The 16121-nt window shown below is 40.0% G+C and overlaps 1 protein-coding gene across 4 annotated transcripts in view; it reads right to left on the bottom strand.

Moving 5' to 3' along the window:
* Positions 1 to 9196: 9196 nt before the first annotated feature.
* Positions 9197 to 16121, bottom strand: part of MTAP (methylthioadenosine phosphorylase) — a 33159-nt gene continuing 26234 nt past the window's right edge. For all 4 annotated transcript variants that reach the window (XM_074855968.1, XM_074855970.1, XM_074855967.1 and 1 more), the window contains 2 exons: positions 15559 to 15681; positions 9197 to 10158 (listed from right to left, as the gene is read on the bottom strand). In XM_074855968.1, coding sequence (XP_074712069.1) covers positions 10120 to 10158; positions 15559 to 15681 — 162 coding nt within the window. In that variant the 3' untranslated portion in view covers positions 9197 to 10119. The remainder of the gene's footprint in view (positions 10159 to 15558; positions 15682 to 16121) is intronic.

Raw genomic sequence — 16121 nt, 5'->3', positions numbered from 1 at the left:
AAGCCCAAAACTTCCTTGGGAAGTGGTCTGAAGAGAAGAGGATGGAGAGTTTTGGGACGGAGTTAGGCACGGTGATGTCGGAGGCGGTGTCAGTGCGGCAAGTGCCTGAAGGGACAAGGCATTCACCGGGATGAGCGACTGACTCCTTATCTGCTGCCACCGTGAATACGAAGGAAAGAAAGAATTCGCACTGTCTAGGGAAGTTACAGAAGTTTTTCCCTCCAAGTGTTCAGCCCAACCTCTGTGAAAATATATTCCAAACTTTTCTGTCTCTATAAAAAGTCTTTAAAAGGAGAGGTTCGTCACGTTGAGGTAGTAGCTTTAGGCGGCTTTCCTTTCTGTAGTAAATGTTCATTTTTTGGACAGGGGGCCAGCAGCACCATGTATTCCAAAGCATGCTTCAATTGTGTGTGAACACCAGCATCTAAATAGTTTTCCATCATGGTGTCCTCTGTCAAGCTTTTATATTTAATAAAAATACCTTCAGGTGTAATGTCACTTAGAAAAAAAAAGTGTTTTCTATGACTCATTCTGGATATTTACTCTTTGAGAACATGACTCCCAAGCTTTATAACAGCATCATTCCCTTTAAATTCACCTAAGTTTATTGCATGTAAGGGTCCATAGGCTTTACATATCATGTTCACGGCTTTTAAAAGCTTCATAGAAGTGAAAAACAAAAAGCATTTTAGGAAAGAAAGTCATCACCTGACCTTGTCTGGGCCAAAGGTGTGAAAATACATAAACCTCACTACCTACTTACATAGAAAATAAGCCTCAAACACTGTGAGTCTCAGGAGGAAAATGGAAATGCTCAGAGCCCTCATAGAAGAAAGTGAGGAATTTGAAGATGAGACAGGTAAGCCACAGGACCTGGTGCTGGAGAGAGGACCTCTGAAGACATTCATATCTTACAAGAGCTCTGGTGGGGCAATCACTCCCAGCAGTAGAGATGAGGGATGATATACGTAGTGGTTCTAGATTTATTTATTTATTTTTTAAATCAGGTCTCAATCAATCTTAATGTAACACTCACTGAAGTAATCCACAATTTCTTTATTTTTTCCTCCTTCCTTTCTTTCTTTCTTTCTTTCTTTCTTTCTTTCTTTCTTTCTTTCTTTCTTTCTTTCTTTCTTTCTTTCTTTCTTTCTTTCTTTCTTTCTTTCTTTCTTTCTTTCTTTCTTTCTTTCTTTCTTTCTTTCTTTCTTTCTTTCTTTCTCAAACTTATATGAAAAAGAAGTAGGAATACTTTAAGATACTGTATGAACAGAAGTTAAGACAGAACACTTTTTTTCTCTGTGGAAAAAAGACTAGTGGACAAATTTATCCACATTTCTCTCTGTTACCATATACTCATAAGTACCTGAATGCTTTTGGTAGAAATGTTTGCTGAGAAAGTGTTTCTGTGCTGGAGAAAGCCCAAGAAGTGGAAGTGAAATGAGAGGTGATCCTTAGGAGTTGAAAACCAAGAACCTTGCAACTAGACGCTTCAGGTTGCCTCACAGAAAGGTACACAGATGTTTGCCACTAGGCCCAGCATTGCTCTTGGCAGTGAGTGTAAGCTCAGGACTGAGGGTTTGTGGTGAGAAGACCTGTTTGCACCTACCTCTTCAGCCAGGGGCTGTACAACGAGGGAGAAGGTTTCCACAATGGACCAAGGGGACAAGACATTTAGAGTTCAGCTCACTGTCAGCAGAGGTCATGGTATTAGAAATACCCTACTTCCTACCACTGCACTAGGTAGCTCATGCTGCCATTGATGTAGTCACTGTTCTCAGGAAGCAGCCTCCTACATGTGAATTCTGAACAAAGACATTGCTACTTGAGGAGTTGAGAGTGGTAATTTAGAACATGAGAGTTTGATCTCCCAGATGGGTAAAGTCCTGAGATGAGCATCTTTTTCTCTACTGGTGCTGGTGGTTGACAGCACAGACTTGGTAAAAAGGTTAAAAACCAGGCATGCTGAGAGCTGAGAGGATGGGGCAGAGGCACAGGGTGTCCAGAACAGGGGGAGAAGAGGCAGGTCCACCTCAGGGAAGAGGTGCGTGGTGAAAGGAGGGACAAACACAGCAGAGTCTGCCTGAGCCTGAAAGGATGCACACCAGACATTTACCTTTACCTCATCACATGTCAACCCAGATCAATGGTTTTGTTTGGCTTCTAAAACAAAGCTCATCCCTGCAGACCTCCAATGCACACTGCTGATGAGCAGTGGCCCTTACAATTACACAGTGGACTCTGGGGGAAATCATAGGAGAGAGGGCATTCCTTGCCTCCTGACATCAAGCATTTGAACACTTTATGGGTTTTTTTCACATCTGTTTTCACCTTAGGCTCCAACCAGCCTAAGGGCCAGAGGAGGAATTAAGAGTCAAGCCAAGGTACTAATAACACCACAAAGTCAAGAATTTGTATCAAATATGGATCAGGTCCAAGGACAGAGCTGATTTCACTGTCCTCCTCATATGCACTTTGATGTGAAAGCAACTCATACCATGACCTTCATCCTACTGGCTTATCTTGCTGGCTTACCTTCAGGCAGATGCAAAAGAATGATTTTAAATGTTTGACCATGGTATGAAAACAAATAAAATGTTATTTCAGAACTTTCTTACACAGTGTATAAAGGCCCATACAAAAGCTGCTTTCTACAAAGCATTAATTAATAAACCACAGATTCTAAGTTCAAAGTAAAAGATTTCCATGAGATCAAATATCCTCCTCCTTGTGCTAGAGGAACCATACTGTAGGAAACCAAACAGCTGGACAGACCTAATGTGTTCTCTGAGATACATTTCACTTACTTACAGGCATTATTCTCAGTTTCATATGTTGCTAAATCTGGGAATTGAACATTGTGGCCAAATTTCATTATTATTTTCTCTTTTCAAGGTGTACATAGAAATGACTGGTTTTGTTAATTCCTGCTGTTTTCTTAAGCAGTGCCATTCAACATGATGGACATTAAAATGTTCTACAGGTTTGCATCATGCATTTCTTTTCTACAGCTGTATAGAAGCACACAAGTTATTACAATTTGTGAATGTACTTCATTTGCATATATGCTCCTTTTGTGGTTGTTTTCAGTAAATGTTCATGCAGTTCTGTTCACTGGTAGCAAGGTAAACTGTTTCACCAAATGTCAAGCTAAGTAATTTCATGCCAAATAATGTGCATAAGAAACCTGATTTCATGAGGAATGCCTGCCCTAAGGTAAGACATTTGAAAATACTGAGAGATGTATGCATCCAAAAAGAACATCCTGCAAACGGACTAGTCCAGCAAGCTGATTCACAAAAATTACATGCAGAAGTCACTTTTGCATTTCATGTCAGTCAATAACAATTTCTAGAAAATGCAGTCTATATAGCCATAGAAAATATAGCTGATGTTAATTAAAAAATGGGGAAACTTGCAGATTCCACTCAGATTTATTCCATATGAATTCATGTCGAATTCAATACATATGGAATTCAATACCAGAAACATTCTGTTTTCTGGTATTACTTCTAAGACCATAAGGCATTTATGCCCTGAGTAGAAGACTGAGTCAGAAGATTCATAGTGTCCTTCATACCTGCCTAAGGTTTCTGGAGGCAGATTATGTATTCAGTGGTCATCACAAGAGCAATAATGTTATTCCTTACTGCTTGGTTTAATGAGAATAAAATTGAAAGGCAATAGAAAATACAGGCACAGAGTTAAGTGTGGGTTTTCTTACCCACACAGAATCTTTTTACTCTCTTTCAGTAAAAACACCAGACTAGTGTTATTTTCTCCCATACAGTTTAACAAAGATCAAGAGATCCAGATGGCCAGTTGTATGTTAGGAATCTGGGGAAACCTTATAGCGGCCTTCCAGTAATTAAAGGAAGCCTACAGGAAAGATGCGGAGGGAGGGGTAACAGTTTTAAACTGAAAGAGAGTAGATTTAGATTAGATATAAGGAAGACATTTTTTACTGTGAGGGTGGTGAGACACTGGAACAGGTTGCCCAGAGAGGTTGTGGCTGCCCCTCCCTGGCAGTGTTCAAGGCCGGGTTGGACGGGGCTTTGAGCAACTTGATCTAGTGGAAGGTGTCCCTGTCCATGGCAGGGGGGTTGGAACTAGATGACCTCTAGGGTCCCTTTCAACCCAAACCATTCTATGATCCTATGATATGAATTAAGCTATTGAACAATGATTTTATTGTTCATTTATAAGAATTAGCATAAAACAGACAATCTAAAGTTTGATTTTTTCAGCCTAAGGTTTTTCCCATAGAAATAGGGACAATTCCATAATCAGTTCAAGACTGCTGAAAACTAGATTGCTTTTCTTTTGGAGTGCAGTTCCCAGGCAGCTGGCAGACTTCATTTTTCACAGGTGCTGTAAGGAAAAACCCTTTCGTCCTGCCATTTGGGCATGCAGCCCCATTGTGCTGATGTCACACTGCACCCTTTCATGATCTCCTTTAACTTGCTAATACAAGCTGTTCCATTTTGGGGAAGGGACTAACTATATCCTTGTTTTTTTCTGGTTCTGTGAACTGTTGAAACCTAAAGAGTAGTTTGATGTGCATCGGAGTCAGAACAAAAATAAGCAGCAGGAAGGGGTAGGAGAGATGGGAGAATAGCAGCCCCATCAGTACACAAGATGCACTGTAGGAAGTCGAAAAATCCCACAAATACCTGTGAATAATTCTAGATGCAAATCTTTTTAATTTCCTACGCTCATGCAGCTGGGCCTCCTCTATGTCACCCTGATGTTGAGACAGAAAACGTCTTTCCAATATGCCTAGCCACACATGGCTTTACATCCCAAATCACCTGAGCCAATTTATAGCAAAGCTGGTGGAGAACCTGACAATTGTCCAAATAAACAATTGGAAACTTTTGCAAAAGAGTGATTAAATGTTAATTTCAATTCCCTTGCACTGTCCTGCTTCAGTCAGTACTGCAATGACAGTGGGGAGAGGAAGCAGTCGTTAAAACAGTTAAGCCAGAGTTTCCGTTTTAGAGGGCTGATCCCGCCCAATGCTGAGCACCTCTTGAATTAATTTCTCCCCTTACTGATAGTCAGCTGATTTCAATAAACAAAATACTCTCTTACTGGTTACAGTTCTGGGAACCCCAACTGCTCTCAGGTCCGTTTTGAATACTAACATAAAAACTAAATTCTGATGTCACATGCCACCTGTGCTGATGCTGAGATATGCTTTGAGTGTTGTTAGTATGAAACAGCATGAAGTGGAAATGAGATATGAGTAAGCAAACTCAAGTTAGCAAGATAAATCAATGTTAGGCTGCACAGAATGATTTAGAGGAAATAGAAAAGGGAGAAATCTAATCGCCTGCCTCATGGTCTAGTTTGTGCCATATTTGAACGTGCAACATTGCATTGGCATCAGTTCATTACACTGTTAACACACTCACTGGAGGATGATCCAAGCAAAATAAATGGAAACCTCCTCCAAGAGAAAAGGACTTAAAAAGTCTTAGAAGTTGGGGTAAGCCAAATACAACATGCAAACAACCAGTGGGAAGCAGGGTGGAGCACAATAGCAACTCCACAATCAGAGAGCAAACAATACAAGTAAGTGTGGGGTTCTGGCTTGGAATATAGACAAGGGCTGTTTGGGTCTGAATGTTACTGAGTCCATATCCAGAAGTGTCTTCAGTCAAAGCGGAAGGAGATCTGTCGCCTGTGACTCATGTGCCAAGATGAAGCAGAACGCCTAATGAATGCCACCAGAGGGACAGTTGGACAAAAGCTCCTGTGAGTGGGTGTATGTCTTCCTCTTGCATTTTTTATTTGCATGTTGAACTTACTCTGCAGTGACACTTCTGCTTGTGGTCTGCATGGATCTGGACATTTCATGTAGTTCCAAGCTCTGGCATTTCCTTTGGAGCCCAGTGGAATATTTTACAAGGAATCAGTTGGTTAGTGATTCTGTATTTCTCAGTTCTTGGCTAATACTGGCATGCCTCCTGCTTTGTGCACCTGTGCTATTTACACTCACTCCCATTCAGTCCACCCTCTGTATATGTGCGGAAGAAAATTAGGCTTTCAGCATTTATTTCTAATATACCCACTGTCTTCCAGCTGCATTTTTCTATTCCCCCAAGGCAAATCCCGCACAGAAGCATGAGAAATTGACCTGTTCTTCAGCAGCTCCTCCTAGCTCTAGGGGTGATCGCTTTCCTCCAAAAGCCTTGAAAGCATTTAGGCCATACAAATCAATGAGTTAGTTTAGGACAGTTTCACTGGAGAATGAGAAACAGGATTGAAAATGTAAGGTTAAATTTCATTAGCTAATATTTTACTAGGCTTTCCACGGTTTTAATCCATCTTGCACAAGACCTGCAATTTACTCACTGAGACGCTACTTCATTTGCTTCAGTGCTAACTATTTAGGTACCTGTGTTGAACTAGACACTGTTTACACGAGGCTTTAAAATGTAACAGTTCGGGAAACACACACGCAGAAACCAGTCAGGTCCTGAAAGGTCCGTCTGAAAGCTTTGTTCATTTTTGTAAGAGACAGTATTTGGTGTAAGAGGTATCAGTGTAAAACTAGTGGTAACTGTGTAACAGGTTATGTTTAGCACACAGAACTCACAAAGTTTCTGTAAGAGGAGCAATGACATCAGTTAACCTTGAGAGGCATTCATTTTGGAGTCTGAGTTCACTCGGCAGTCTGTTTACCAGGCCAAGGTGGGATTTTCCAAGAACCTCAAGCTAGTATTTGTTAACACTGATTCTGATGTTATGATACAGGAGCAGTGTCAATACTATGCACCAGAAGAAGGGACTCCAAATCCATCACAGCAAACAGTCTGAATAATGGTTGTAAAAAAATCAAATTGTCATGAAGAGACAGTCAAACAGAACAGAGGTAATTTCCATCAATGAAGTCCTCTGCATGACATTGTCTCACTCTTGTAAAACCAGGGACATTCTGAGTCTAAGAATGGTCACTGTTCCCTGCTAGAACCTTTACCTGGTTTTAGTAATGCAGTACATTAACTTTGTATCTTCTTGTTCTCTGTCATACCTGCAGTACCTCCTACAGTAAATTCAATACATTTCTTAGGACTGTTTAGAAAGACAACTAAAACCAGTTATTTGGCCTATCTTTATATAATTAAACATTATCTATGCTTTTCTTGACAGGTACCGTCTTTTGTCATGTAGTCTACTGGATAAATACCTCCCAACACATTTCAAAGAGTATAAAATGTATGCTAAACTTTGCAAAAACACACTACCTGATGTTATTTGCTCTGTCAACATAGGCATCATAGAATGGTTTGGGTTGGAAGGGACCTTTGAAACTCATCTAGCCCAATCCCACCACCATTGGCAGGGACACCTTCCACTAGACCAAGTTGACCCTGCCCAACTTGACGTTGAACACTTTGAGGGAGGGGGCATCCACACCACCTCTGGGCAACCTGTTCCAGTGTCTCACCACCCTCATGTTAAAAAACATTCTCATATCCAATCTAAATCTATCCTCTTTCAATTTAAAACCACTGCCCCTTGTTCTATTACAATAGGCCCTGGTGAAAAGTCTCCCTCCATCTTTTTTATAAGTCCCCTTTAAGTTCTAGAAGGCCACTATAAGGTCTCCCCAGAGCCTTCTCTTCTCCAGGCTGAACTACCCCAACTCTCTCAGCCTGTCCTCATAGGAGAGGTGTTCCATCCCTCTGATCATTTTTGTGGCCTCCTCTGGACTCACTCCAACAGGTCCATGTCTTTCTTATGCTGGGCACCCCAGAGCTGAACACAGTGCTTCAGGTGGGGTCTCACCAGAGTAAAGCAGAGCAGGAGAATCCCCTCCCTTGACCTGCTGGCCACACTCCTCTTGATGCAGTTCAGGATACAGTTGATGGCTCATGTCCAATTTTTCATACACTAGTATCCCCAAGTCCTCCTCCACAGGGTTGCTCTCAATCCCTTCATCCTCCAACCTGCATTGATACTGGGGATTGCCCTGACCTGGGTGCAGGACCTTGCACTTGGCCTTGTTGAACTTCATGATGTTCACATGGGCCCATTCCTCAAGCCTGTCAAGGTCGCTCTGGATGGCATCCCTTCCCTCCAGTGTACCAGCTACATCACTCAACTTGGTGTCATCCACAAACTCAATCCCACTATTTTATATCATTGATGAAGATATTACATAGTATTGGTCCCAGTACAGACCCTTGCAGGACACCACCTATTACAGGTTTCCACTTGGACATTGAGCTATTGACTATAACTCTTTGGATGCAGTCATCCAGTCAATTCCTTATCCTTACCTAGTGTTATCATCTAACCTTGCATATGAAGAATTTGTAATAGAAATGTGTAACAAAACTCACTAACTATGTCCTGTGATATTGCAAGTACTAAGTATATAAAACAAGAAAATTAACATAATTATCTTTAGATGTCACTACGGAATGTTAAAAAAACAACCCAATGGCGAGTGAAAATGGAAACCCAGAAACAACTTTCTCTTAGAACATACAAATATGAACTTTATGGCTCCAATCCATTTCACTAAAACTGTCTAGGGGGCAAAGATAACAACAATGAAAAAAATTTTTAATGCCAGCCATCTGATTTGGCTAGATATTAAAGGTAGTAAAAGGTATGTTAGATCTGTAGCCTTCTTCCTGTCAAGCATCAAGCTCTGGCTCCTGCAACCTAAGTTCTTTAAAAAAACACTAGGAAATATGGGAAGTTGGTTAAGCTATTTTCCCCAGTATCTGAAATGCACCTGTACTGGTTTTGCTAGGGAGAATATGTCCAGATCTAAAGGCTTTCATAGCAGGAGACTGTGTCTAACAGAACAAGGCTAGCAAGCTAAAATGCTTATGTACCTGCTTATAAAAAAAATTTTCCTTTAAAATTTTTTCTTTTTTTTTTAACATTACTGTGAGAAGCCGTACCTTTCATGTTTCTGATCTTTCCCTTGCTTGGCTTGGATTGCATTCTGATCCACTTCTGTCTCAGCAATCCCTCTTGTTTGAGGGACTTAGAACCTTAAGTTCTAAGCAGCACAGTATTTTAGAAAAGTGGTCTTTATAGAAGCAGTGTTTACAAGTTATCACCACCAACCTGTTCCATGAATGGCAAAAGTCCTTGTCAGATAAACAAAATTCACTCACTAATGACTAGAGGTAAATCAAAAAAACCAATTTCCACACAGTTTGGAGAAGCATAGGTTTCATTTGTTTTATTTACTAGACAGGAAGCAGCAGATTATTTTCTTCAAGTCAAATTGTATTAAAAACTGAAATGCATACATTGCAAAGCACTTGAGCACATTTATCACTTAAACCAGAAACTAAAACCAGAGTTGTTCAGATCAATGAAGCAGCAAAAGGCCAGCACAGTGTTCAGGACATTGGCAGCAAAGTACTTTTCTGTACCGTTCTGTAAGTCACATAAGTACATCTTCAGGCACAAATTTGACTTAGGCATTACCTAATTTTTTTTAATAAGAACAGTCCTTCATTACACAACTGCTACTGTGAAAGAACCACCACAATTATTAAACCATGTCTTCTAGCACACAAACAAAAAACAATGCTTTTTAAAAAAAAATCACTGAAATAAAAAATATGGATAATGTATAAAAATAGTATTTTATTTTGAAATTGTCTGTTCGGTTTTTCTGGTATGTTTCTGAAGTGGACTGTAACCATTTGCCTTGTTGAAGGAACAGATGCAAGGCAGAAATAGGAAAGCAAATAGGCTATCTGTGAATCTGCTTGCTTAGATCTTATTTTATGAAACTGCAACACAGTATTACCTAGCCTTTCCTTTCTTCCATCATCTAAAGGTATCACTGAATAGTGGATGACAGCTTGCTACTGACTTCTTTCTTCAGCCACTGTATGATCCAGCTTGACAGTAAAGCTATTCCTAGTTTAAAACATGTTCAAAGTCTAACTTTTGCCATCTTATACATTATCAAGCATGATAAAGATTATAAAAGCTGTCTTATACATTATCATGGGTCAACATTTACTCCATTCTTTTATGCTTGTAACAATTTTTTAAGATATTGTAACCTCTGGAAGTTCGAAAGTGATCCACTTTTCCTTGTGAGCACCCAAACTTCAAGATTCATCAAGGTTGTTACTGTTTTGGCAGGATGACCGAACACTGCACTGTTGTCTGAAATACAAAGTCAAAGTAGATGAATGCTTCCTCTGCCGATGCAGAGCAGAATTACTTCTCAATATAAAGGCAGACTAGACACCTTCCATTTGGATTACAAACATCTGCAACTCTTTCCATGTGCATAGTATTTACAACTTCCTCCAACACCACAGAAGAATTACAGGGAGGGCATACCCTAGTACTTGTCGTTACGACTTTCTAAACCTCTGCAACAGGCTTATTGGTATTGAGAACAACAATCATATTGCAGAAACACTAAGTTAAGGACTTCAGGCTCGCAGGCTACAAACAAAAAATTGTGCAGCTTGCTTTTCATTTTTAAGGCCAGCATACTGACTTACATGCATCACATTCAGAGAAAGCTCTTTTACAAATATAATCCAAATGCTCTGAAAATGCACTTAATGCACTTAAAGTGATTTCTATGTGTTTCTTCATCCATTTTGAAGTACAGCTATCAAGAACAGAAACTTTTCTCTAAAGGTGCCTTGATTGGGAGTGAATGAAATACTCATGTCATGCGGGGACAGGCAACTTTGACATCAGCCACATTCAAGGGCAGGACCTGAGAAACACTTCAATCTAGGCTTTCTTGAGAGGTCCTTAGCCTGCAAGGACCAATGTAGACCAATGCAACTACAGCTGAAGTGAAGTCTTGATGAATTTTCCCCCTCCACCTTATTTACCTGAGCCAATTCACTCTAGTCACATCAGTATGTTCACTGGTTTGAGGTATTTTTTGAGGAAGAATATTACTCAAGAATATTTACAAGATCAGAGCTCAACATACATAACTTACAAATGTCAGTTGCACTTTGTGATAGACTAGAAAAAATGACTAAAAAATGTTAACCTTTATGCCCTTCAACTTGTTAGCTACCAAACATATTAAAGTCCAAGTACATCAGTGATGAAGTGTGCTGAAACACATCTACAGATACCTTTCCAATCTAAACTTTCTCACAGTATTCACTTACCACAGCTCTCTTATCAAAGTACAACATTATTCCTTGTATCAGGTCTGACAAATATTATTTCACATAGGCTAGTGCAGAAGTTCAAAAAGGGCAGGACTCCTCACAGAGTCAAGAAGTTTACCTGAGGAGCATTCACAGAAACTCTGATGCCTTATCACAAGCTGATTTTCTCATATCCATGCTGTAAGAAAAATCACTTCTAACATGACATTCCTTTTACCATCCCAGTACAGACTTTTCTCTGATCCTCATGGGATTAAACTTAACTGTAATAAAGGTACAGTGCTCAATTCCCAGTTGTTACAAGTTAAAATTCTTTTCAGCAAGACAGTTTTTCCTCTCTCACCAACACTTTTCCTAAGAAAGATAAGAAAGAATCTACTATATTGGTTCCCTTTTGAAATTGTTTGCTGCCACTAATTCATTTACTTCATTCAGCAATGAGTCCACATTTTACTTGAACAGCTTTTGATATCAATGCAGTGGCTTAAGTTCTTGTTGCCTTTGACATCCCTTCCAGGTGTCGACTACAGGCAACCTTTGGTTTTCCTGAAACCATCCCTACATGCCTGCCCTTGCTTCTGGATTCCTTCTTTGTAGCTTGTCCCTGCTTCCAACCCTCAAATACTGCATTTTGACACTGGAGTTCTGTTTCCTGTTTAGTCAAGTCAGTCTCCTAATTGGTCTTTCTGTGGATCACTCCTCTGCTTGGAGAATGCTGCCCTTAAAGACCTGACAGCTTTCTGGAGCTTCTTGCCCCTTCAGAGCTGCCTCCCATGAGATGATACCTACTAATTCACTGGTTAAATCCAAGTATGCTCACCTTAACTCCAGCACCTGTAGTCAGCTACTTGTTCTCCTTGCTCCCCACAGGATGTTGAATCACAAGCATTACAGCAACAACTGCCAGTGATTATCACCTCACTAAACAACTCTTCTCAGTGAACAGCAGATCCAGCTGTATATCACCCATGGTTGACCTATCCTAACCAGAAATTTCCCTGACACCAGCCAGAAATCACTTGGAGCACTGTGATCAATAGCATCATCTGTGTATCCTGATCAATAACATAAATACAATGTGGTCATACCCTGTTCTGAAAGAGTAAGGGCTTTGTACCCTGGCCACGTCTCAAAATGACAGGCTGTAGGAAGATGCTGTGCTTGCAGGAAAATTTTTTCCAAACTATTTTTTCAAGCTCATGTAACCTGAGCCTGGAGAATGACCTCTTTTTACAGCAACAGAGCCAGGAAATACTGGCCTGAAGACATCTTAGGCAGTTAAAAAATAGTAACTTTCAAACTACACTTAAACTCACTGGCATATCACAGATGAAGACACATGAAAAGGAATGGACAGCAGGCAGCCTATCCTCTAGGAGAAAACCAGCCCTTGGACATTTTTGCTTCAACACTCCAGGATTTCCTAAAGACTACTGTGAGATTCAGAGGTGACACCACCAGATGTGTGTGATGCATACTGTCATGGGAGGAGACAGATAAATACAGCTGAGCAAAGAGACTGGCAGCCTATTTTCTCCTGCCTACTGAAGTTCCTCCAGTCACAGCAGCCAGATTACAGAGCTCAGAAATGAAAAACTGTGTCCATGTACAGCTTTATGGTTTCACATGGTTCCCTCCAAACACTAGAAACAGACACTGGCAAACACCCATTTTAGATGCCCAGCTGCAGCCTGGACATAGGCTGGCATGGCTTTACATCGTCACTGATAGCAAAGTACCAGTTGCAGTCTTGCTCAGCTTCCTCCTTGTCTGCATTCCTTACCACATTACCACAGGGCATGCAAGAGGCACTGCCTTCAGGCTCTAGGAAAAGGTGCCTCCATAAGAGATCAGTTCAAAAAACCCATCATCTGACCTGTGAAATTCCCAGAGCAAAATATACAGAATAACATTTCACATCTACAAAGAGATTAGATTTTTAAATCTCTTTATGATTCAACTACACACTCATACAGAGGCACATGCATACATCTCTCTCTTTACCGTATTGCAAAATTGCCTCTCCTTATTCATTAACACAGAAGTCTAGGACCAATCTTTTACCTACTTTACCACCATTTAACACCTCAAACAGAAAGATTTTTAGCCTTTCCTGCCCTTCCTAAGTAAAATCAGAGAAAGCTTCCAAACCCTCAGACTTTCCTGTCACTTTCCAGAGTACTTCGTTGCGTTAAACCAGAAACAATTGTGAATCCTACTCTCCTGACATAGAATCTCAATCCCCACCTGTCAATTCCTGTTTCCAGTTCTTCTAATGTCTTCAGACCAACTTTCTCAGTATCCCTCAAACCAAGCCACTATCAGCAAAGAGCATAAACATGTAAGAGTTGCCAAGCCCAAGTGGAAGTGTCTCAATATTCATCACCAATACCAGGCAGTAGCAGATGTTTAAGAGAAAGAGTGTAAGCAGCTACATTAGAATGGAGTGACCCTTCCTCTGGTGCATCATATTTTCTTCTTTCAGCAAATAGTAGTTCAGGGACTGAGGTGGAAGAAGCACTTGAATCGGTGTTTTAAACAGCTAACAATGAACTGGAAGAATGGTTAGCATTCATTAAAGAGGAACCTTGCAAACTCAGTACCAGCTCCTTCCAGTCACCTGCTCTTTCAGTGCAGATGAAGAATCAAGACATTCATGCAAGGGAAAGCAGCAGGGCACTGCTTACTGAAGTACACCTGCCAGAATTGGAGGCAGATCCCTCAGTACAGAAGCAGCATTATATACTTGGGAGATTTCCTTGCATGCCAGCATGACCAAAGCAGCTGAGGAATATCTAGCACATTTTTTATGTTATTTGTTCAAACTCTGTGAGTTTTTTAGCATGCTGGGTATGTGTATTAAACAAAAAATGTGACCCAGTTCTCTGAAAATGTCTTCTGTGGATTAGAGGGGAGAAGAAATACTGATTCTGTTGTTTCCCTTATCCATCCATGACACAACTTCCTAAGACTGCAAAGGGGAAAAGGAAAAGTCAGTTACTTCTCACAAATGTATAGACAGGACATTTAAATAGCTGTTTCAGATAACTGGGCGAGGAAGAGTCATAAACATAATCTAAAGTCTCCTAATAAAAAGTAGGTTTTCTAGTGAAGAATCAGCAAAAGACTCATTTCAAGGATTTGGTTTGGACGTCCATGAACCTCACCTGGTCATGTATGCTTAAAAGTGTCTGGGGTGAATTTTGCTTAATATGTCTTTCTTTTAGGACACTGACTAAGCTAGAAATAAGAGTCACTGACAAGAGTACTATATTGGAAACAAAATGGAAAATGTGATCCCAATCAGAAGACACAGAAGATTTTTACAGCACATATGGTTCTGTTGATGGCTGAATTTCAGGGACATACTTTGAGGCATATGAAGACATGACTTAGGTCTGTGTTTGTATTTCTTACCCATTCAAATTTCAGTCAACACAGTGATCTTCAGAAAAGAGAAAGAAAGAACCTGATTGAGGAGAGAGTTATTAGAGACTGGACTCTCTCATAAGTTTCCTCCTTTTCAGACTGCTGCTGCTTCCACTAACATAGATCCTTGTGGCCCACTTACATCTGCTCTCTGTCTTTCACATTCCAATTCTCTTTTCCTGTCTCCCACACCATCTCAATGTAATCCCCTCAGTTGCTCTTGTGCTTCATGCTCTTGTACTCTTGGAAGTGGCTGTTTGTCACAAAAAGCTTGTTGATTAATTGGATAGACATCCAAACTATTTTAGCATTTTTCTTTCCCTCTATACTACAGCCACAAATGAATCTCAAACATGCCTGTGAAATAGAGGTGATGTTAAAACATGTAAGTAAACTCTTGTCTAAGAAAAATTCTGCCTAAAAATTCCCTCACCAATATATTTTGAAATGTTTTCATTTTCCTTTTTTTTTTTTTTTCATGCACTATGGATCTGAAATCTGTGGGAGAACACAGTTCCACTAATTTCAAAGTGGTTATTACCCATATCTTGTAACAGACTCCTCTCCTTCTACATATTAAAGAGAACACAATGTTTTTTGTTTGGTTCAGTCTTCTCTGCTTGGCTTTCCATTGTTCTAAGATCTACGCTAAAGCTGAGTAGAGGTATAGGTTTTTCATTTGGATACTCACATAGATTTGTATCTTAGCTTTGCTACAAAGGATGACACTTCATCAACCATATTACAGATGTCCTTAATTTTTTTACCTTCTGTAACACTTCTTGTAAAACTGAAGCCAGATCTTTGCAATAAAGCTTGTGAGAGTCTTAATGAATTTCTTTGCCCATCTTGAATGGATTTGGTTTGTTGAAGCATCTATTCTAAGTCATGATGTAAGCAGAAACATCTCAGAACACATACCTGTATTATGTGTATATATGCATACACTGTCCCCAGTACTTATCAGACTCATATGTATACTTACTTTCAGGGTGTGCAGAGTGTCAGTCCAGTCCATGGAACCTATCTGAGGTATAGCATTAAGGAGTATGCTTGTAGCCTTATTTGCATTCCCTTTCAGCGTCTTTAAAACTTTATCCACTGAAACCTAGAAATACAATAAAACCAAGTGGCGTCTCTCAATTTTGATAGCACACATTTTAAATACCCATATACATTCATGTAACTCCTACATCTCTACATGAAAAAGTGAAGCCTTACAATGCCACAAATTTTTTAGCCAGTAAAAACTTCTTTCCCTTGTAGATAAATGTCTGATTGTATTTTACACAAATAGGAGAACTAAAGCAGATAGACTGTTTCGCACAGACCTGAAAAAGAAAAAACACCAGACCAATTACAGGAAGACAAGCTCATACACAGAATTCATGAGCTTCAAACACACAGACCCCCTGCTTCAGACAAGAGGAGACAAAAGGTGTGCTAGTAGTGAGGCAAGTTTATGAAAATGAATGAAGTAGCAACAATTGATTCTGTTTGTACTTTTACAATTGTTCATCCAGAGTAACTCAGTGGTACTGATACAAG

The sequence above is a fragment of the Strix uralensis genome, chromosome Z (genome assembly GCF_047716275.1).
Source record: "Strix uralensis isolate ZFMK-TIS-50842 chromosome Z, bStrUra1, whole genome shotgun sequence".
NCBI classification, from domain to species: domain Eukaryota; kingdom Metazoa; phylum Chordata; class Aves; order Strigiformes; family Strigidae; genus Strix; species Strix uralensis.
This window is presented reverse-complemented; position numbering and strand designations above follow the sequence as displayed.